The 23820-nt window shown below is 36.7% G+C and overlaps 1 protein-coding gene across 3 annotated transcripts in view; it reads right to left on the bottom strand.

Moving 5' to 3' along the window:
• The window catches only part of LOC150106608 (endosome/lysosome-associated apoptosis and autophagy regulator family member 2-like), a 594368-nt gene that overhangs the window by 489491 nt on the left and 81057 nt on the right, over nucleotides 1-23820 (bottom strand). For all 3 annotated transcript variants that reach the window (XM_090392568.1, XM_090392569.1, XM_090392567.1), the window contains one exon: nucleotides 22043-22190. In XM_090392568.1, the coding sequence (XP_090248694.1) occupies nucleotides 22043-22190 (148 nt within the window). The remainder of the gene's footprint in view (nucleotides 1-22042; nucleotides 22191-23820) is intronic.

Here is a 23820-nt window from a genome sequence, read left to right as displayed (position 1 = left end):
CTATCCTCTAGCACAGCTTTAATAATGGAGTCGTCATACAACGCCACTCGCTCATCTTTCATTAACTCTTTCATGCTATCATGATTTATTTTAATAGTTTTGACCTGAATTCTCTTAATTTCATTTCGCATCCATTTCATTTCTTGCCTCATCCAATCCAATTCAATTTCCGAATCTCACAACACATTCTCTCTATCATTCAATCTTTCTAACTTTCTAACTCTCAACCCCCCCCCCTTCTCACTTTCACTCTCATTCATCCTTCTCTGTTTCCGTAATTTTGGTCCAACATATGTCCAACTTTCTTTATCATGCTTCTCACTTTCACTCTCATTCATTTTTCTTTGTTTCCGTACTTTCAGTCCAACATGCATCCAACTTTCGCCATCATTCATTCTTTTTTTGCTAACATTCATTCTTTCGATTTCTGAGTCATGGCATTTCTAGTTTCATTCTTTCTCTCAATTTTGTTTCATTCCACCACTCTCTTAAAAAAAATAAGGGTGACTAGTGGAGTACCTCAGGGTTCTGTACTAAGGCCACTACTCTTTAATTTGTATATCAATGATATAGGGAAAAATTTATGTAGGGATATTGTTAATGATGCAAAACTTGGAAAAGCAATAATCGATGAAGGTGATGTAGATATCATGTGCAAGATGATTTAAACAAATTGGCACTGTGTACAAAGGATAATGATTTTCAATTTAGTGTTGCAAAATGAAAGGTATGCACTTTTGGTTGAAAAGGTTACAATACGGTGTATCACATTGATGGTAGTGGATTGCAAAAAAGTGATGAGGGACTTGAGGATAATGGTGACAGAGTTGAAGTTCAGAGGACATATCGCAAAGTTGGTAAAATAGCTGAAAGTATTACTTAGATGTTATTCAACGTCTAAGTAATCATGCTAACAAGATAGGGAAGTTATTATCCCTTTTTATAAGGCTATAATCTGGACTCATCTTGACTACTGTGCACAGATTTGGTCACCTGGGTTAATTGATGATCAGGAGGTGGTGGAGAGGATTCAAAGACAAGCTGGTGACAAGTCTGTGGAATGCTTCCTATAAGGACATGTTGAAGATGTGTAGGTAACAAAGTTTAGTTAGTAGGCAGAAATGAGGAGACATGATATAAAGAAAATTTTTTAATATATGACAAAAAGTCAAAAAACCAGGGGGTCATCTGAGGAAGTTGTGTATGAGTGTGGTTAGTAAGTGCATGAAAGATTTTTTGTTAGGAAAGAGTGGTGAATGAGTGGAATGGATTACCAGAATTAGTAAGTTCCCTGAAAGTGAATGGAGTTTAAGGAGTGATAGGTTTTGTGCAAATAGTAGTTTGAGTCTCCCACGATGAGTCTCTGGACTCCATGGAGATGCCGTATAATAATAACTCCTGGATGAGCACAGCGAATGCATCACAATCCACTTTTCGACTTAGCAGCAACATCAGTGCATTCCTCCCAAAAAAAGTGGAAGAAAGGGAGTTTCCTGCTTATTTAATGGAACAATGCAAATAATGATCATATAATGTTATTTTCATGTAATTTGTAATATTATAGTATCTTATCTAATAATCAACGATCATGTAAACTCTGCACAAGAGAAATCCATTTTAATTAATTCTGAATTATCTTTGTACATAAGATTTTTTTTTCTTGAAAGAAAACAAACAAAAATAAAAGAATCATGTTTTACTATCCACAGAGCCAGTTCCTAGAATTAGTTACAATTGATTTAAGGTAACATATAATTATGGCTAGAATCTGCAGTTATTTATAAAACGATTTTTTTCAGAGAGCTAATTAGAAAGGCTAGATATTTTCAGAGAGCCAATTAAACAACTAGTAATTTACTTAAATAAACTGGTGAGAACATACAATGCATTATACATTCTTACCAGGCAAGTTGTTTAAGTAAATTAGTGATTAATACATTTAATCACTAATTTACTTAATCAAGGAGTGTAGAAATCCAGTATTACAGTTCAGGTTAACCAAGTTTTAAATTCTTTTAAAATATGTCAGTATCAAAACCTTCCCTCCCCATACACACAAATACCATGGTGGGATTCCTCAACCGTATGTTTTAGTTGTTAAGGTCTTGAAGAAATTAGTGAGGGACTATATACAGCATTGGGCAGATGAGGGTAATGTTATTTGTGAGAATCAATATGGATTTGTTAAGGGGCACTCTTGCTTTAGTAATATGATTGCCTTTTATAATAAAGTGACAAGAGCAGTTGATGAGGGAAAGGCATATACTGCCATTTTTTTGGATTTTGCAAAGGCATTTGACAGGGTAAGCCACATTATAAGCTAATATTTAAGTTGCAGCACATGGGTTTAAATGTCGGGTTAGTCAAATGGATTCAGGATTGGCTGACTGATAGGTAGAAGAGAGTTGTGTATGGTGGGGCAATATCAAGGAAGCAGAAGGTTACAAGTGGGGTTCCACAGGACTCAGAATACTGGAACCTGTATTGTTCAACCTTTATATCAATGATATTGTCAATGGATTGCATGGGGACATTCAGTTGTTTGCAGATGATGTGAAGCTGGGAAGGGTTATCAGTAATAATGCAGATGTGGCAGTCCTGCAAGAGGATTTGAATAAACTAGACAGATCGGCAAATGAATGGAGGTGTCGGTTCAATGCAGCAAAATGTAAGGTCTTGAGGTTTGGGATCCATCGATGGGAGGATGCATACTCAATTGGAGGAGCTGTACTGGATGAAGTAGGGGGATACAAGAGATCTAGGGGTGATGATTGATCGAAAACTGAAATTCAGGGAGCATATTGCAAAGGTGGTAAGGGTAACTCAGAGGATTGCTGCAATAGTGAGGACACTGACCTGCAGAAATAAAAGAGTTATCATTCCGTTGTATAAGACCCTGATCAGACCACATTTAGACTATTGTTCTCAGATTTGGTCCCCAGGATTTGAAGGGGATAAATTGACTGTGGAAAGGGTACAGAGGCAGATAACAAAGAGGGTTTCAGGACTGTACAATATGAGTTATGAGGATTGACTGAGGAAATGTGGACTGCAGAGTTTGGTGGATAAAAGAAGGAGTGGTGATATGATTGAGACTTTTAAACTGTTGAGAGGCAGTTACAGGGTAGACATTGGAGAGTTCTTTCACTTGGTGGAACGGCAGGAGGGAGCGATGATAAGGGGCCATCCCTGAAAGTTACGAAAGGAGTCTGTGTGCAAGAGGGTGAGGAGTGGTTTCTTTGCATGGAGAGTAGTTGAACCTTGGAATGCATTGCCTGAGAGAGTGGTTGGAGCGGGAAATGGTCAATGGGTTCAAGGAGTGGTATGATGCACTTTGTGTTTCCTAAAAACGAACTCCCACAATGAGTCTTTTGGCTCCATGGAAGCCTGGATAATAATAATAATATGTTTTATCATGAGTAAGACATTTCAGGAAACCCACACTAACTATTATTCACACAGCAACTACTACATTTCTCCTTAAGCTTTCATTAACAAAGCACTCACAAATGTCTCTTGCAACTCATTACACTCATTTACCACCTTGGCAATAAAAAAAAAAAATGTGCTCTCATCTAGGTTAACCACATTCATACATATCCAGGAGTGACAGGATTAGATTCTTTGCTTGGAGAGCAGTGAGCAAGTGGAATAGGTTAGTACCAGAGGTGGCAGTCATGAGTGCTTTGTCAATGAATAAGTTTTAGGCGAAATATGATACCTGTGTCAATAATGGTTAGTGCAGGTCTTCTGTGAAGATGAGTCTTGTTCTCTCCAAGCAAAGAATCTAGTCCTGAAACTTTTCAGCATCTACTATATAAAAATCTTATAGTAGTAACTTTTATATGTTTCTATAATACCCCCCCCCCTCCTTTAGATGATTCCACAGAAATGCACTGCATGACGATAAATAATTCAGATAGCACTGTGACCAATTCATCATTATTATGAATATTTCTATGTTAAAAATTCTCAGGTTCTATGGCATCATTAAGTAAGGGCTTTCTGGCTTGTAAGAATTCAATGGGCTTTCAGAGATTGAAAAATATCTTTGATTCCACAGCAAGTAGAGATTATACAGTGCATCTCTACAGTAAATTAAAAGTATATACTTATATGCATAACATATATTATATACTTATATACTAATTGCTATTTGGTGGACCGCTCGTCCACCAAATAGCAACATCACTGATATTATATTTTTGTATTTATTCCCGTTAAAGACAAAAATATAATATCAGTGACATTGCTAGTTGTTTCCAGACTTCGCGTAATTCCTAAAAGTAAACACAATATATTACCGTATTTACTTGAATATAACTCGCCTTCACGTATATTTGGCACCCCTGATTTTACTTTATGAAAAAAGAAATTAAAAGGTTTCACATATACCTCACACATGAAAAAATATTAAAACTTTAAGAAATATACAGTGAATATTGTTATGGCAGTTTCAGATATTTTGGACTTTGGTTGAAGAGAATCAGCATTTCTCTTCAGAATGAACAATCCTTTCAATCATGAAAGGATTGTTCATAACATATATCAAGTAGTAGATTAATCGTTATTTTTGCTTGAAATATGGAGAAATGTTCAAGTGACAGTGCTGGTTTTAAACTCAAAGTTATGATAAACTCAAAGATCTCATGATTCCGAATTGATAAAAGGAAAAGCAATAATGAAACTGTTTGTTTTAAGTTAATTACAGAAGCATTGTCGCTAAAGGTTCAAATATATCACGTAATGAAGGTTAGTGGCAGATCACAGAAATAACATCAATAATTAAATGCATTCATTTTATAAATAATGTGAGCAATTATAAATTATAAGGATACGAAGGATTTAATTATAAACATCAATTTAGTTTTTTTCCTGAAAAACTTTAGTTTCCAAAAATCCTTGCATATATCTTACACTATGATTTTTTAACTTTAATTTTTGAGGAAAAGGTACGAGCTATATTCGGGTAAATATGGTAATGCTTCATGAAGAGGACACTTTTCAATGTGTAAACATTGCATCACATTCAGCCCAGGTGTTTGAAAAGATGTGCAGGTGGCGCAGCAGGTCAGCGTCCTAAATTCTTAGCGTTATAGTAGTTTTAAACTACTCAAAGCGAGGCAGGGTGAGCTCTGAGACAATAGCACCTAGAGGCAGTGATTGATTATTGTGTCAACCCATCCAATTGAATGTTGTTATTTGTCATGAGTTGCTGTTTTTGTTTTCTGAGTTTCATTGTTTTGTGTGTGTGAAGGGTGAACTAATGTGGTAGGCAAGTTTTTATATATAATATATAATTTTTGATAAATTTATAACTTTTTTTGCCCATATTTCCAATGGGAAACAGTTTTGTATTCGAAGGAGGTAAGCCTCGTCCTCCTCCTCTTCTAAATTTTACACCTTTGAATAATTCAAATATACAACCAAATATAGCATTCTCCTTCATTATTGTTTTTTAATGTACAGTATCTTAAAACAAACACATTGTCTTCCACTCTGCATAGATTTGGTTAAAATTAATTGATAAATTAAAGTATTCAAAGTTATCCTACAATTAATTCATTAGACCAATTAAGATGAACATGTGCTATACACTCTTAAAATTTTCATATATTAATAAAAATGCAATCATACAATCAAACTGACGTAAATTTTGTAATGCAAGTTGCATAAGCCACGACAGCACACTGAATGGGCATGCGACACTACTGATATATACATATATACACATAACACACATACATATACATATATTTATAAATAGAGATTATTCAGTGCCTTTCTTCAGTCAACTAAAAGTGTGTGCACGTCCGTGCGTGCACAAATGCAAATACACACATTTATTACTGTTTGAGATAAAGTTTGATCAGTTGGTCAATTGTCTTCCCTATCTTTTACTGTACCAACCACTCACTTAAGAAGAGCTATTTGCTTCATATAAAGGTCTATTTTGCATTATTACTCCTAAAATTAAACTAATCATGAAATTTTTTCATTCCACAGATAGAGGTATACATAATGGCCCTTCAGACATGTATAATAGATTTTATTTTGAATGCTGACACAAATACTCCACAGAAAAAACTTCCATCCCATAAAGTATTTTATCCAGTCTAAAAGCATTACACCCCAAGGGATAAAAGGATAATTTCCATTGTCACAAAAACCAACAAGAGAAAAAATATAATAGTTCGAGACAAAAAAAAGAGAATACCACAGTAAACTTTATTGCTATGTGACTACTCTACACTATGTCCATTTTCTTAATAGTCTAACTTCTAATCAGTCAAATAATGATAAAATTATAAAGTAATAATGGAATGATGCTTATATTAGGAAAAATTATTTAATATCTGTAGAATTTTTGGGTAGGTTTCCTAGCCACTGTTACTACAGATGAAAAAAGATAAAACACAATAAAAACAACATTTAAATTGAAAGCACACAACAATATATGCTATTAACTGCAAGAGAGCAACTCTATCTACAACCACTAGAATTCAAAGAAATAAATTTAAATAATTATAATTTTATGAAGCACAGGAAAGAGGAAGATTACTTAGGATGACTTCCCAAAATTGAGAAGGTTTAAGGTAATCATTTTTTACTTAAATTTTGTTCTGTGAATGTGAGCTTCACAACTTTCTTTATATAATCTTTCAAGAAGAAAATAACTTTTGCATAGGACTTCGGTTTTATTCCAATGAATTCTATGCCTAATGGATAAGGTGTAGCTGGCCAAACAAAACTTATCAGACTCTTCAAGTAAAATATACTTTTGATGTTCTTCTAGCTGAATCTCAGATGAATGACCCATCTGTCCAAAATAACAAACACTACACAAACAAGGGTTTCTGTAAACTCCAGAATAAGAAAGAGGAGGATATCTGTCTTTCAGAGAGGCTAGGAAGGAATTAGTTTCCAAGCTGGATGAAAAGAAACTTGTATGTCAATCTTGTGAAGAGATCTTGCAGTTCTCTTCAATGTTCCTTTACATATGAAATGGAGATTCTATAAACTTTTTCTCAGGGAGGATTAGGATGAAAGCCATAATTGTTAATTTTATTGATTATTTTTGTATTATAAAACTTAATAAAAAGCTCTATTTAAAAGAGAATCAATGAGACACAGTTTATATGCATGATGAACTAAGATTTTAATCACACTATTTTTTTGACAGGAGTGATGATGTGAAGCAGCATTCATGTATTTACCAGTATGAGCTGGTTTTCTGTATACCGAGAGCTGGTTTTCTGTATACTGAGAACTGCAGACTTCCATTAAGTTGATGCAAAATGAGAATGTCCAGAAAAGGGAGACAGTAGCTATCTTCTGTTTTAAGTGTACATTTAATTTTTGGGTTGATTGAATTAATTTTTCTCAAGAAATTGATGAATTTAAGTTCAATCAGCAAAAACATCAACATTTGTACAAACAGAGAAAAAATTTGATGGAGAATACGTTGTTCAAATTGTTCCACAAAAAAATTTACTAAGATAGGGAAATGGGAGACTCCATTGCAGTTGCTTCTGTCTGTTTATAAAGTTTGTTTTGACAACAAAAGTAACTGAATTTATGACAAATATGAATAAATCTACAACATCAGGAGGAAAAACACTGTGCAATAATTCTATTGCATCAGCCAGCAGGATGTTTGTAAAGAGTGAAATCACATCAAACTGATCAAAAGATCTGAGTTGATAATATAATATGATAATCCTGGTAATTTATTCTTGAAATCTGAATTTTTAATGAAAGAATTTCCTGTAAATGCAGAGAGAATATTTTTTTTTTTTTTTTGGAAAGTTTTGTATAGGTTGGGCAACTTATACAATTCACAATTGGTCTTAATAAAACATTTTCTTTATGAATCTTGAGAAGACTAAAGTTGGGGAACTCTTAGCTTTTTGACAGTTTCTTTATCATTAATATTCTCCTGAGAGAATATTAGGTTTGTTGATTTGTGACTGAGTAGGTTCTCTGACAATGCATCTATACGTGGTGCGATCGTGAAGCAGAAGATTAAGTTTTCTAAAGTAGTTATTTTTATAATGAACTACAACTGCATGTCCTTTGTCAGCTTTGGCAATCACTATATTCTTATTTTTATTATGTCTCAGAAGTGGCAGAGCTAGAATATCATTTTCTGATGACTTGCACTCACTCCAAAACCATTCAAACACAACCCATCACACCTGTATAATTCCATTCTTCCCTCAAACACATGCCATACATCCACAAACTGTACTCCATTCTCCTCACATAGCTCTGCTAGCATACCATTCATTATTCTGGCTCTCCGTCTCAACTCATCATTGTCATACCTCAGCAACACACTGACAACCTTTCCCACTATACTGTTATCTTCCACTCTTCTCAATAACCTTCTGATATTCGCTTTACATTCTCCTTATGTCCACTTAAATCATTTGTCCCCACAACCACCCTTAATTCACTTGCTCATTTCCTCCTCATGTCCAAAGCATGAACAATCTTGCTCATTCTCCCTCCTGGATAGTAGGCCTTATGCGCTCTCTCATTAACTAATCCTCTAGCAATGGAATCACCATACACTGCTATTCTTGAATTATTAGACAGCTCTTATCCTTTTTTCTTTCATTCCATTCTTTTGCACACTTTCATTAGTTTCCACTATACATCTAATATCACTCTGCATATCCCTCATTTCATTTTTCATTTTGAATAACTGTTTCATCAAATCTTGCATTCTGACAATTTCACTTTCTGTCACTCCTGCGACTCCAGGAGCAACAGAAAGTTCTTGTTCTGTCACACCTTAATTCTGTTTCTTTATTTATACTGCCTTTCACTCCCTTATCACTTTACTTTCACTTCTATATTCTTGCATTCTTTCACTCCCTCACTCTCAATAGCTTTCTTTTTATTTCTGTTTCTTTTATTTACACTATCTTTCATTTCTTCAGTCCGTTTCACATTCGTTAACTCGTAATCTAATAAAATATAGCACTTCCTACAAATCCATGCTTTCACTTGTATCCCATTCAGTCTCTCCACAATCACATCTCTCACATTTTGCCAAGCATACATATTACACTCATGATATCAAACCATTTTTGAAAAGTCTATGTTGTTAATGCCATTTGATTTTCATGTCGCATAGTCGCGTGTGGTCAACGCCATGTGATTGACATTATGAGTACTGCCATTGTGTTCTGTTTAAGATAAACAAGAAAAATACACAAGAAATTGTATTCTTGCTGTAATCATAAACAAAGAGTAATTAAAATTTACACATGAAGTATCTTCATGACTAGGCAACTTGTATACAGAGACTTTACTTCACATTCAAATAGTATGGTCATGAAGATACTTAATGCAGTTTAAAAGTCTCAATCATATCACTTCTCCTTCTTCTATCCACCAAACTCTGCAGTCCACATTCCCTCAGCCGATCCTCATAACTATCCTTGTACAGTCCTGAAACCATCCTTGTCATCTGTCTTTGTATCGTTTCCACAGTTAATTTATCCCCTTCAAATCCTGGGGACCAAATCCGAGAACAATAGTCCACGTGTGGCCTGATCAGAGACTTATACAACGGAATGATAACTGTTTTATCTCTGCAGGTCAGTGTCCTTCATATAATTGCAGCAATCCTCTGTGTTACCTTCACCACCTTTGCAATATGTCCTCAAAACTTCAGGTTTCTATCAATCATCAACCCCAGATCTCTTATCTCCCCTACTTCCTCCAGTATAACTCCTCCCATAGAGTATGCAGCATCCCACCGATGTTTCTCAAACCTCAAGACCTTATATTTTGCTGCATTAAACCAACACTCCCCATTCATTTGCCCATCTATCTAGCTTATTCAAATTCTCTTGCAGGGCTACCACATCTGCACTATTACTAATAATCCTTCCCAGCTTCGCATCATCCGCAAACAACTGAATATCCCCTTGCAATCCACTGACAATGTCACTGATATAAAGGTTAAACAATATAGATTCCAGTACTGAGCCCTGTGGGACCCCCACTTGTAACCCTCTACCTCCTTGAAACTGTCCCACCATACACAACTCTCTGATACTTATCAGACACCCAATCTGAATCCAGTTGACCAATCTGACATCCAGACCCATGTGCTGCAACTTAAATATCAGGTTATCATGTGGCAACCTGTCAAATGCTTTCCCTAAGTATAATAAAATGGCAGTATATGCCTTTCCCCCCCCCCTCATCTAATGCTCTTGTAACTTTATTATAAAAGGCTAGCATATTGCTAAAACAAGAGCGCCCCTTCACAAATCCATGTTGACTCTCACGGATAACACCACCCTCATCTACCCAATGCTGTATACGTCCCTCACTACTTTCTCCAAGATCTTAACAACCACTGATGACACACAAACTGGCCTTTAATTAGACACTTTCAGTCTGCTACCACCATGGCGCTATCTTACCTTCCTTCGATTCCATTGGCACCTTTCCAGCAGCCAGACTTTCATTGAAAAGCCAAGTCAAAGGCACTGTCAGTTCCCTAGCACATTCTCTCAAAACTCGTGATGAAATACCATCCAGTCCCACAGCTTTACTGACATCCAGAGTACTCAGTATTTGAAACACACTCTCCTCCTGTACCTCTAAACCTCTAACCTGCCCTATCCACCTAGTATTAAAACTGACTCCTCCAGGATGAAATACTCCAATAAAGTGTTCAATGGACAATTCCACTATGTCCTCTGCATCAGTCACTCTATTTCCATTTTTATCCCACAATATCATTCTTCCACAGTCATTTCTCCTCCTACTGGCCACATAGCTAAAAAATTCCCTAGGATTTTCTTTGGATCTTAGGGCCGATCTCCTCTCATATTCCAGTTTCGCTTTCCTTACCACACTAGTCACTCTTCTGGCCTGTGTCTTATATTCTTCATGCATCTTCTCTTCACCTTATGTCTCCTTATATCTCTTCCATAGCCTCTTTTTCGCATGCAATTCCTGTTTAATATTGTTTGTCATCCACTTTACTCCAAATTGTGTCCTCTTCTTCACTCGTGTTATACAACTTACCATTGCTGCTAACAAATATTCTTTCACAATTTCCCACGCACTGATGATATCCCGGCCTTCCAATTCCTCCCTCCATGAAACTTCCCGAAGTTGACGTCTTAGACTATTATAATCACCTGCATTATAATTCCACATAAGTTCCCGTCTCTTTGATACTCCTGCATGTCTATTCATTTTCCAAGTCAAAACTATATGGCCACTCTCTCCAACTGGTGGGAGAGATGTCAACTCAGTTATTATCAACTCTTCTGATGCTATAATCAAATCCAAAACTCTTGAACCTCTTGTTCCCTCTGTTACATGTTGCCTAAGACATTTGTCCCTAAAGAATTCTAGACATTCCATTCCCCTATTACTACATGCACCTTCCTCTCTCCAATTTATACTACTGTAGTTAAAATCTCCCATAACAATCATTCTTCTTGCACTTGCCAAACTTAGCTGTCAAAACATCTCCTGGTCCACATCCTCTGTGCTCCTGGGTCTGTAGCAACACCCCACTAAATATCCTGTCTCGCCTACCTCTACCTCACACCATACGCTCTCAAAATCATTTGTCTCACTTCCTTCCAAAGCTTCCACTCTTAGAGGACATAGGTCATCACTTATCTTAAGCAGTACCCCACCACCACCACCACACTTTCCCCCTCCTATCCTGATGAAAAATGCTGTACCCGGCAACTTCTATTCCTGCTATTATATCCCCTTCTGTCAACCACGTCTCAGTGATCCCAATAATTTTTGGCCAGGCTGATGCTATCTGCGCCACCAATTCCTCTCCCTTATTCTGGATACTCCTGGCATTAGTATAAAGCATATAAATGCCATTGTTTCTATACCCAGCATTATCCCTTCTAGACTCCACTGGGCTCAGTGTTACCTGACATTGTCTCCCTTCTCCCAAGTATCCATTCCCACAAGAGGCCACCACTACTATCATCCTCCCTGGGACACACTGAATCGTTCAGAACAGCAATTTCTCCAAATGCCTACGTCCTTCCTCATTCAAATGTAAGGGGTCTCTCGCATACAATTCCTCTCTTTCCTCAAATGCACTCCAAGCATCCACATATACCAGTCCTCTCTTGTCACACATTCTCGCTATTATGCCATTCAATATCGCCGCTCTTCTGCTCAGCACTATGCTACAAGATTTCATTAGTCCAGAGATTGATAACTGATTTAAATGTAATTTTATATTTGTCAACATGTCGCACCGTATACATAAGTGTACTAATACTCTTTATGATTATGCCATAATTAATTATTAATACATTACAAAATAACCAAGGTGTTCCGTGAAAATTTCAGGATATGTGAAGTGTTCTGTCGTAGGAAAAATCTGGGAAACGCTGCTTTAGACCAATTTGGTAATTTACAAGTAGTGCTTCCGCTCCTGAGCAACAGGCTGTGAGCATAAAAGTTTGTGAATGCTGTTATGTAGATGAATTTCACTCAAAGTGATAAAATTACATATTAATTTTAACAATATGAATAACTATGGAAGCAACAGAAAAGTTTGAGAAACTCATGGTTGCTCTTGGTATGCCTTTCCACGGCATAAGTCTGGAATCAAGCCTTCTTACTAAACTACCATCTTATGCTTTCTCTTCTGCCCTTTGTGTGTTTACATGGTAGATGATTTCCTCAAATGAGATTTCTTTATCACTGGGGTATCAAAGGGCTATGTGCCTTCATTTGCATTCCCACTATTCATCAATAACCTTCTATATCTAACAAATCTTATCCACAGTTTTATTGATGATGAAATACATTCCTTTTGTCTTTATTCAGAAAACCTTGTAAGTGTTCAAATGATTCGAGATCTATAACCAGTGCCTTAAAGACTGATCTCATCATCATTCATCAAATTCATCATATGTGATGAATTTCAATGCTGTCAAAACATATTCCTATCTTATTTCTAGAAAGAAAGACTTTGTTTCACCCTCTTACTTTTGATAATTCTCCAAAGCCAGTCAATCATTTATTTGTTTCCCTTTTTTTTGGGGGGGGGGAATATGAAAGTCAGATATATTATGCAAACAGTGATGATGAGTCTGGTTATCGTATAAAAATGAGTGGTGGTGGTGTCAGCAGTATATGCAAATGAGCCATAGCATAAAAGAAGGCGTTTTGTGGTGGTTTTCCATTTGTGTCTGGAGTGAAAAACAAGACATTTTGTGATATCAAAATTCTTCAATATGGTTGCATTACATCACTAAACCAATGAATTCAGGTGGTAGGTCATCATAAGACTAGAGGCCAGCCAAAGACAGATGGAGGTAGTCAGATGACTGCATGTGAATTATCCTTGGTTCACAAACTATGGGATCACTTCCAGCAGTCACAAACAGAATCCAAGACATAAGCGAACGAAGGCCAAGGAGGGGGCTACAACTGCAGTGGATGACCAATATCCCTGATTATCTGCTTGCTGAAACAGGAGTGCTAACTTGAATCAACTATGCTCTGACATCACATTGGCTATAAGAACATCAATATTTGCTGCCAGTGTGCATAGAAGACTTCACAAAGGTAGTTTATATGCTAAGCAACCAGTAGTCTGTGTGTGTGTGTGTGTGTGTGTGTGTGTGTGTGTGTGTGTGTGTGTGTGTGTGTGTGTGTGTGTGTGTGTGTGTGTGTGTGTGTGTGTGTGCGCGCGCGTGCGTGTCGTGTCTCTATACCCACACCACAGGTGAGAATGTCTGAAATGGGTCAGGTTCCACCAGCGGTGTGTTGGTAAATTTTTAACAACTGGCTCGCTTTATGAAAAAATTTTTTTCTTAATATTTTTCTAACGAAAAGGCATTATGTTGTTCTTACATACATTTATTAAAAAACAGAAGAATATTTATTGTTGCTTATTTCTATTTCATTTTTCAACTAACGGCTATCTGCTTTTTCGATGGCAAAACTCTAACCTGATTAAAATTATTTTAATTATAAACAAAAAAAAAAAAGAAAACGAAATAAAAACATATAAAGAAAATTTTCCTATATTACCTAAAACTTACATATCCTACAACGATTATTATTAATATGTATCATCAAATGAAATGCTGAACAAAATAAAAAAATTTAACATTAATATTACCACTCGTTTATGACTGGCACAATTATACACTGTGAGTAGTCAATCAAATGACCAGAGACTGTAGCCGTCACGACAATTTTTTGTATTTACCAATAGTGCAACAATGTTGCATTTCCAAGAACTTAATGTTGCAAGTTCTTGGAAATTCGCCAAAAACTAAGGCATTGTTATTTATTCAAATGCCCAGTACGGGAGTTTTGATAATGTGTTTGTGTTTTAATGAATACAGACATTGTTTAGTAAATAAAATCGTTTCCAAATTCCCATTCGTAAATTGAGTTTGTGTTTTGTGAATTCTCCTTTATGCATTTATTTTTGATGATAATGATAATAATAATAATAATAATAACATTATTATTATTATTATTATAACCCCAAGACCTCAAGGAGTCAAAGACTCATCTGGGAGGTCCTTTTATCACACACACATCTCATCATACCATGTCTTAAACACACTCAAACTCCTTGCAGACACTACATTCTCAAGCAGGGCATTCCAATCATTCACAACTCTGCACAAAAAAACCCTGCCTCTCACTCACCCCCCCCTTTATACAGTTTCCAGGGATGACCTCTGGTTCTCCTGTGATCTCCCACTATTTTCCGTAGAACTTCTCCACCATTGATCTTATAACAACCCCTTACCAACTTGTAGGTCTCTATCATATCTCCCCTCTTCCTCCTGTCCACCAGACTCTGCAAATTACATCTTCTCAATCTTTCCTCATACTCACCATTCCAGAGGTCAGAAACTACCTTAGTCAGTCGCCTTTGGACCCTTTCCAACATCTCTTCACCCTTCTGAAAACCCAGTGACCAAATCTGGGCACTATACAATGGAACAAGAATCTCCCTACTTCTACACGTCAGTGTCCTCCTCATCATTCATCGAAACCTTTGTGTTGTCTTCACAATTTTGGTGATGTGTCCCCTAAATTTTAGATCCTTATCCACTATCATCCCCAAATCTCTTATTTCCTCTACCTCCAACAATATATTCTCACCAAGCATAAATTCTGAATCCCATCTTTGTTTTCCAAATTTTAAAACCTTACTTAAATATAAAGAGCCAATATACTTCATTTCGGTGATATAAACATTATTTAAATTAAGGGGATATTAAATCCCACATTGTCTTAAAACCGAAAAAGAAACTCAAAGATTGGAATCAGATAGTTTCATGGCAAATATAGTAAACTATAAAAGTATCGGCGATTGCTAGCGTGAGCTAATGCAAGTTGTCCTAGTCCGTAGTACAAGGACTACTTGCATTAGCTCAGCAAAGTACCACCTTTGCTGTGAGTTGCCCGAGATTGTACTATGTACTAGGATTACTTGCATTAGCATACGCTAGTAATCGCCAATACCTTTATAGTTTACTATATTCGCCATGAAACTCTGATTCCAATCTTTGAGTTTCTTATTAGGTTTTAAGACAATGTGGGATTTAATATCCCCTTAATTTAAATAATGTTTATATCACCGAAATGAAGCCTATTGGCTCTTTATATTTACATCAAAGGGATGAACTCACATCCCAAATTCTGTGCCCAATCACTCAATTTATTCGAATCTTCTTGTAAGGCCACAACATCTTCATGGTTCATCCCAGCTTTGCATCATCACCAACTAAATCTTCACCAATATCATTAATATACAAGTTAAACAGTAATGGCCCTAAAACGTACCCCTGAGGCACTCCACTAGTGACTTTCCTTTTCCTGGATATCGGACCGCCCATACACAACTTGTTGACACCTATCAGATAGCCAATCTCCAATTCAATGTACTAATCTAATATCCAACTCCATCTGCTCTAGTTTGACTGTCAACTTATCATGAGGTACTCTATCAAAAGCCTTTGCGAAATCCAAGTATATTATGTGTATCCTTCTCCTCTGTCCAAGGAAGCAGTCACTTTATTGTAATAAATAAGTAGATTACTAAAAAATGACCTCCCTTTAGCAAATCCATGCTGCCCATCAAGGATAATACCATTGTTGTCAACCCAACTCTGGATCCTAGTTCTCACAAGCTTCTCCAAAAACTTAACCACAACACCTGACAGACAGATAGGCCTATAGTTTGATGCTTGAGTTCTATCACCTAATTTATGAGGTGGCACAATCTTGCCCTCCTTCCACTCATTAGGAACTTGACCCAGTGCAAGACTCGTATTAAAAAAATATGTCAAGGCTGGCATCAACTCCCTGGCACACTCCTTCAGAATACGCAGTGATATATTATCAAGTCCCACAGCCTTATTTACATCTAGTTTACTCAACTCCCCAAACACCTCTTGCTCACTTACAGTCAGTCACTCCTCTCCATCATCAACTGCTCTCAATCCCTCCATGAAGTCACATTCACAAGATTGAGAGATCATTATGAACTGCTCATTTAGAATCTCCACCACACATTCTGCAACAGCTGTCTTTATAACATTTTCTCCAATCAATGTCATCCTTCCATAATCATTCTTTCTTTTGCTGGCTACATATCGAAAGAACTCCCTAGGATTCTTTTTGGCTTCATTAGCTAACTACTGTTCATATCTCTCTTTAGCTACTCTCACCAACCAAATCACCCTCCTTGCCTGGTCTTTGTAGACCTCATAAAATTGGTTATTTCCACTTCTCTTATGCTGCCTCCACAATGCCATTTTTCTCTGTATCGCATGCTTAATCTCTTTATTCATCCATCTCACACCTACCTTATTTAACCTTCTCACCCTTGGAATACATTTAGACATTGCATCTACTAGACAGTTTTTGAAAATCCCCCAAGCTGAATTGATCTCTTTTCCAGCTTACTCCTCATTATATGCTACACCTGCAAGCTGAGCTCTTCATAATTCCTCCCCCCCCCCCCCCCGTAGTTCCACATATACCCTTTTCTCACAGGGGTCCTCGCACTGCTGGCAATCACTCAGGTAATCACCTCATGGTCACTCTGACCAATTGGTGGATGATTTGACACCTCATTTATAATTATATCCTCTGATGAGATGACCAAATCCAAGACCCTTAATTCTTGTGTGCCCTCTGTTATATACTGTCTGAGGTAGTTATCCCTCAAAAACTCAAACTAATTTTCTTTACTTCCAGTTGCTATCTCATCATTCGAGTCTATATTGCCATAATTAAAATCACCCATACTGATCACCCTTTTCTTATTTGCTTGGCTTATTTGACTATACATTTCGCTATCACCACCATCCACATTACCAGATCTATAACAACATCCCACCAAGTATTTGATTCTATTCACCTCTATCTCACTGCTTCAAAACCATACTGCTTCAAAACCATTGGCATTATTCCCATCTTGCCTCTCTACTTTGTATGGACATAACTCTTTCTCTATCATCAATAGCACTTCCCCTCCCTTTTTACTCCTTCTATCCTCACGAAATACATCATAACCTTCCATCTCTATTCCTGTCAGGATGTCATACTCTTCCAACCAAGTCTCACTTATTCCGACAATCTTTGGGTGAATAGACGCAATTAGTGCAACCATTTCATCTGCCTTGTTTCTTATACTTCTAGCATTTGTATACAAACACAACAGCTCATTTCTGGATCTATAGCTAGTTCCACTGATACCACTCACTCGATGTGATCTCTCCATGCTTGACTGAGGTCATTTCCCCTTCTGCTTCTTCATTTTAGAACCCTTTTCAATTCCAACTGTTTCCTCTTGATTCCTGGTCATCCCATTCCTTTACTGCCTACACATGCTCTCATCTCCTCTTGGAGCATCCACCTTTCTCACGCTGTGTACCCCTGTCCACCCTGAGCCTCCCCGTTTCCCTGCTCCTCTTGCATACCTATTCTCTCATTTTCTATACTCATACCACTCACTTCCCCATTCATATCCACCTCTTCAATCTCTCCTGTCTTACCTCTCCTGCTCTTCCACATCACTTCCCTCTCGATCTGATTCATTCTCTCTCTATTCACTTCTCTACCTTCCAGCAGCAGTCTCTCCAAGCAACTCACACCATAATCACTCAAATGCAGTCCATCGCTCCCATACAGCTCACTTCATCCCTCAAACTCATTCCATACATTAACAAACTGTACTCCCATCTCCTCACACATTTCAGCCAGCATATCATTCATAATCCTTGCTCTCCGCCTCATTTCACCACAGTCATACCTAGGCAACACACTGACTACCCTTCCTGTCACACTATTCTCTTTTATCCTTCCAAGCAGCCTAATATATGCAAGTGTTTATTATACAATTTCAAAATATTTACGAGAAAAAGTATATACTATCATCTTTCATCATCTATCCTTTCATAAAGAATTTTAATAACCCGCTCGCCCGACTTAAAAATTAACACGTTCGCTGCCACGCTACTTTGGCATGGTCTGTTCCCCTACGCCGAGCAGTTTTCCTTCTTCAAGGTCAGTACGATAATCTCGTTACCGAAGGTAAACGTCCTACGAGTATACTCGTAGTTGGCTTGTACGGAGCATATACGGTCTATGAGAATACACAGTTTTGATGCTAGCCCCACAAGCCAAGCATTTTGGCTTCTTCAAGGTCACTACAATAATCTCGTTCCCGGCGGTAAGCGTCCTACGAGTATACTCGTAGCTGGCTTGTGAAGCAGGTTCACCTACTACGAGTATACTCGTAGTTGGCAGCGAACGTGTTAACAACCGGCTCACTAAATTTGAAAAATTTTAATAACTGGCTCGCACAAGCCGGTCCCAACACACAAATGGGCTCCACATCAACTGGACTGAAGACCAAAGGGGGTTTGGTATTGTTTACAGACAAGTCCTGATTTTCTCTTCAAAGCAATACTACATAAACTCTGATCTGGAGAGAAGCAGGGACACATTACCATCTCTCTAATATCTGTGAAAAGGACACTTGTGGTGGGGGTAGAGTGATGGTTTGGGAAGGCATCTTGTTGGGTGCTGCACTGACCTGTATGTGCTTCCTAATGGAACCATGAATGCTGCAACTTATAGAGATGAGGTTCTAGACCTGTTCATCCATATGTGGGTGTGATGAGGGAGACATTTATCCTACAAGACAATAATGCTCATCTTCACTGAGTAGAGCTCATGTAACAATATCTTCAAGAAGAGACTATCATACATAATGGAGTGGCCAACCAGGTCTCCTGATTGTAATCCTATTGTGCATGTTTGGAATGCTCTAGATAGACTTGGACACCTTTACAAACAGTATAAAACATTGCTGTGAGGGGAAACCATATTCTTTATTGAGGAACTCTGACAATCTCATTTTGACCTCTTGTTTTTTGACCACTGTCTTAAAGTACCCATTTGTTACTGAATTAAACTATTTATTTACAATTCTGTGGGCATTTCTTTCCCATCTCATTTTTTTTCTCTTATGTGGCTCCCATCCATGAAAGCTTTATTAGTAAAACTAGCAATATTGTGGGCGGGCTAAGGATTTTTTTCACCTATTTTTATTGATTTTATATATTTTTCTTATTTTATTGCATAATCTGGAAACCTTGCTTGAGATCAAACACAGAACTTTTTTAAGCCATTTCAGGCCTCCAATAAGTGGGGTGGTGGTCTCATACTGAGTGATGAGGTTCATCTCCCACCTAAAGACAACCACAGACATCCAAGTCCGCGGCAGGATTCAAATCTCTATGACCTGTTGATTGGAGAGTGGATATGCTAATGACTTGGCCAACCAGTCAAGTATTTCATACTGCTTTTCACCAAACTGGATAAAAATTCATTATAGAGGGTTTTTTTAGTTATTCTCTTTATTCCTTAATTTATGGAAACCAGTGCATATATCCTCAATGATATATATATAATAAATATATATCCTCAATATATCCTCAGTTAACAATACTACATGATTAAGCTTAAAATTAATAATAATAATATTATTATTATTATTATTAATATTTTGTCATTAAAAATTGTTATCATTATTATTAACCTTGTATCCACAATTTTCCTCCAAATTAATCTGTTATTATAAGTCAGTACTGCAATATTGTCAAATTTAGATCTTATATATCAGGCTGCAAGGACACTTAATGCATCAATCCACCTAGAATGCTGTCTTCTAGGCTTTTGCCCTGTTTAAGAATAGAAGAGGAAAAGTCATTGAACTAAATCTTGAATCAAGAAATTGAATCTTGGTTTTTAAACCCAAAGGATATATATATTAGTGCTATCAACTGCATTACAGCATTACAGAGACAGTAGTATACAGTAATTTGTGAGACAGTAAATTACTTTGAAAAAAGATGTGACAGGCTTTGTATCAGTTAAAGTGAATCTCCAATAGTGAGTGTTCTGTGGATCTTAAATAATAATAATACAGCAATTCCTCAATTATTCAACCACAGCAGGAGAATAATTTGCCAGTCAGATAACTGAAGGCAGAATAACATGGTTCACCAGAAGTCATTTGACACACTAAACCACTTAAGGATCTGTTAACATGTTGACTGACAACTACAAGATAATTCGTAGTAGGTGATCTGGCCGAGAGGGCCGACTACGAGTTATCTCGTAGTTGCTGGACTTGCCCTTTTTCATGCAGCTGTGAGTATATTTGTAGTATATAAGCGTAACTAAGGATAGTTGGCTTCTGGGAAGAGAACAAAAAAATCAAGGCTGGCATACATGAACAGAAAATTTATTCATACAGTGAAAATCAAATACAAAGTAATAGAACAATTTTATTATTTTTTTTTTTTGTGATATTTTTTAAAACAACCTTCCAAACAAAGTGCTGGCTTCTCTTTGCAGGCTGGACAATAATAATGCATTTCTCATCATTTTTTAGCTTGGGTACAAATTCGACATGGCTTTGTCGGATGCAGTTTTTTTTTTGGTAGGTGGGATGCTCTCTAAATAATGAACTTCTTCCGATCTAACTTTCTTTGAAACTGGTAGAATCTCTTTTCCAATCAATGCTTTGACGAATGCTTCTCTAAATTTTATGTTAGAATTAGTTACTTTATGAAAAAATTTGAATGCATTGTGTATATATATTTCTATAATATGTAATGCAATTTTTTTCAGCCGTCTAATGGTCTTTCTTAGAGCTGAGTAGTATGACAGCATTTGATCTGATCGGTCAATGCCGGATATTCCCTTATTATAATCTCAAATTATGTTTGGTTTCATCGAAACTTTTCCATTGCGGTTGGACACCTCTACCAATTTTCAACAACATCCATGTTAGAAATACAAAGTACTTCTCATTTGTCTTTCAATTTACATATTTTCGATTTACCACCTCTATGGGATTTCCCTTTCTGTTATTACGTAGTGTTCCACACACATAAGTTTATCATGCAGTCAATAATTTCATAAGAGTAACAGAATTATAAAAATTATCCATATATAATATGTTCCCCTTATCGAGATATTCCTCCAGTAAATTCAAAACAACATTGTGGGGTTATAAATATATATTATAATAATAATTATAAAACAAAATACTCAAGAAAGAAGTAAACGTAATGTATTCGACTAATTTTGATTCACTACTGACGAATTTACACACATATCGCTAACTCTGCTTTAGCAAAACAACGACAAGTCGAAGCGTGTCTGGGTACGAATTAACTCGTAGTTAGCTACTGCGAAGAACTTTCTGTACATATGCCAACTACGAGATAACTCGTGAGACCTTTTTTTTCAAAAAAAACACATTCTATATGTTTTTTGGTGATTACCATGCATTATAATTAGGGTTTTGAATAATATGATATGATTAAATCAAATTGGCTTCTGAGACCCGAATCCTGAAAATTGTCATGGCAGTCAACGTGTTAATTGACAGTTCATTCATCTGAAGGTCAGATAACTGAGAAATCATAATAGCAACAAGAAATCTAAAAAAAAATACCTCAAAATTGAAGATGATTGATGGATCTGTGTACTGATAAATATAAGTTAATGTTCCAGCTTTTACTAACTCCACAGAATATGTAAGGATTGCCGAACATGGTCCCCCATAAGAGGCAATGAATGATCCTTGAGGTCTCCAACCATATCTGAAATTTAGTATTTAAATTTTTAATAAACAAAATATATAAACACATTTACATATAAATACTGAAAAGTCAGATGTAAATATTAGCAGAAGGGGGGGGGAGCAACTTAAACTACAATAGTTACCTAAATTTAGCATTCATGTCTAATTACACCTGGCATCTGAAAGCAAGAAAGATTAATTTACTGAGTTTCTGAGGAACAACTACTTTTGGCATTATGAAATAGAGGAGGATATATGAGGATGGGGAGGCTTCAATATGACTACTGTATCAGAAAACATTATTTTAAAGAAATATCAAACCTGCTTTCAAATGGTGACACTCGCCATGAAATACACATCTGAGTTGCAGCCAAAGATTATGAAAACTACAATGAAGAAAATATGTATGTGGAACCAGGGCTCAAGAGACAACTTGGAGGCAAGAACAAGGTGCTAAATAAGGAGATCAATGCTATTTGGAGAGATGATTCAAGTATTTAAACATCTATCCTATTAAACCAAAGATTAAGAGTTTAAGCAGGGAATGAATTAAGAGTGAAATTAACTGCATTCAGGACATTACACGATAGGAGCAATTAATCAGTTAAATAAGGAGTATAAAGAGCAGACTAGGAAGGTAAGACATTTAATAAGGGAAGTATGGAAATATATGGAGTGAATTTCATAGATGAAAGGACTTATATATACCCAATGGACTACATTTGAATGGTTTTGGAGTTATTATTATTATCCCAAGACCCCATAGAGTCAAAGACTCATTTAGGAGGTCCATTTGTCATACACAGCTCATCATACCACACTTTAAACACACTCAAATTCTCTGCAGACACCACACTCTCAGGCAAGGCATTCTAATCATTCATAACTCTGCCTGCAAAAAACGTGCTTCTCTACAGCTTCCAGGGGGATGACTCTCTTGTTCTTCCCTGATCTCCGACCATTTGCTGTAAAAAGTCTCCAACATTGATCCTATAACAGCCCCTTACTAACATGTAGGTTTCTATCATATTCACCCCTCTTCCTCTGATCCACTAGACTCTGTAAATTGCATCTCGTCAACCTTTCTTCATACTCAGCATTCCAGAGATCAGAAACTACCTTAGTCAGTTGCCACAATACCCTTCCAACATCTCTTTGTCCTTTTGAAAACCAGGTGACCAAATCTGTAAATAGTAGTCTGCGTGTGGCCTAATCAAAGCTTTATTCAGTGGAACCAGAGTCTCCTTACTTCTAGAAGTCAGTTCCTTCACATCATTCCCAGAATACTTTGTGTTGTTCTCACAATTTTGGCAATGTGTCTCGTAAATTTTCAGATCCTTACCCACTATCACCCCAAGATTCCTTATTTTCTCCACCTCCAACAATATATCCCCTCCAAGCATAAATTCTACATCCCATTCTTTGTTTCCCAAATTTTAAACCTTACATTTTGCAACACTGAACTCACATTTCCATTTGCTCAATTTATTCAAGTCTTCTTGTAAGGCCACAACATCTTCTCTACTCTTCATAGTTTGTCCCAAGTTTGCATCATCTGCAAACAACTGAATATCCCCATCCAAATCTTTGCCAGTTAGATGTTTGGAAAAATTGTTTAGTGAAAGTCTGGAAATGCAACACCAGGAGGA

Source organism: Typopeltis vanoorti, chromosome 5 (assembly GCF_054136105.1).
Source record: "Typopeltis vanoorti isolate ZY-2024b chromosome 5, IOZ_Tvanoo_1.0, whole genome shotgun sequence".
NCBI lineage: Eukaryota > Metazoa > Arthropoda > Arachnida > Uropygi > Thelyphonidae > Typopeltis > Typopeltis vanoorti.
Note: the sequence above shows the minus strand (reverse complement) of the source record. Positions and strands in the feature narration are given on the sequence as shown.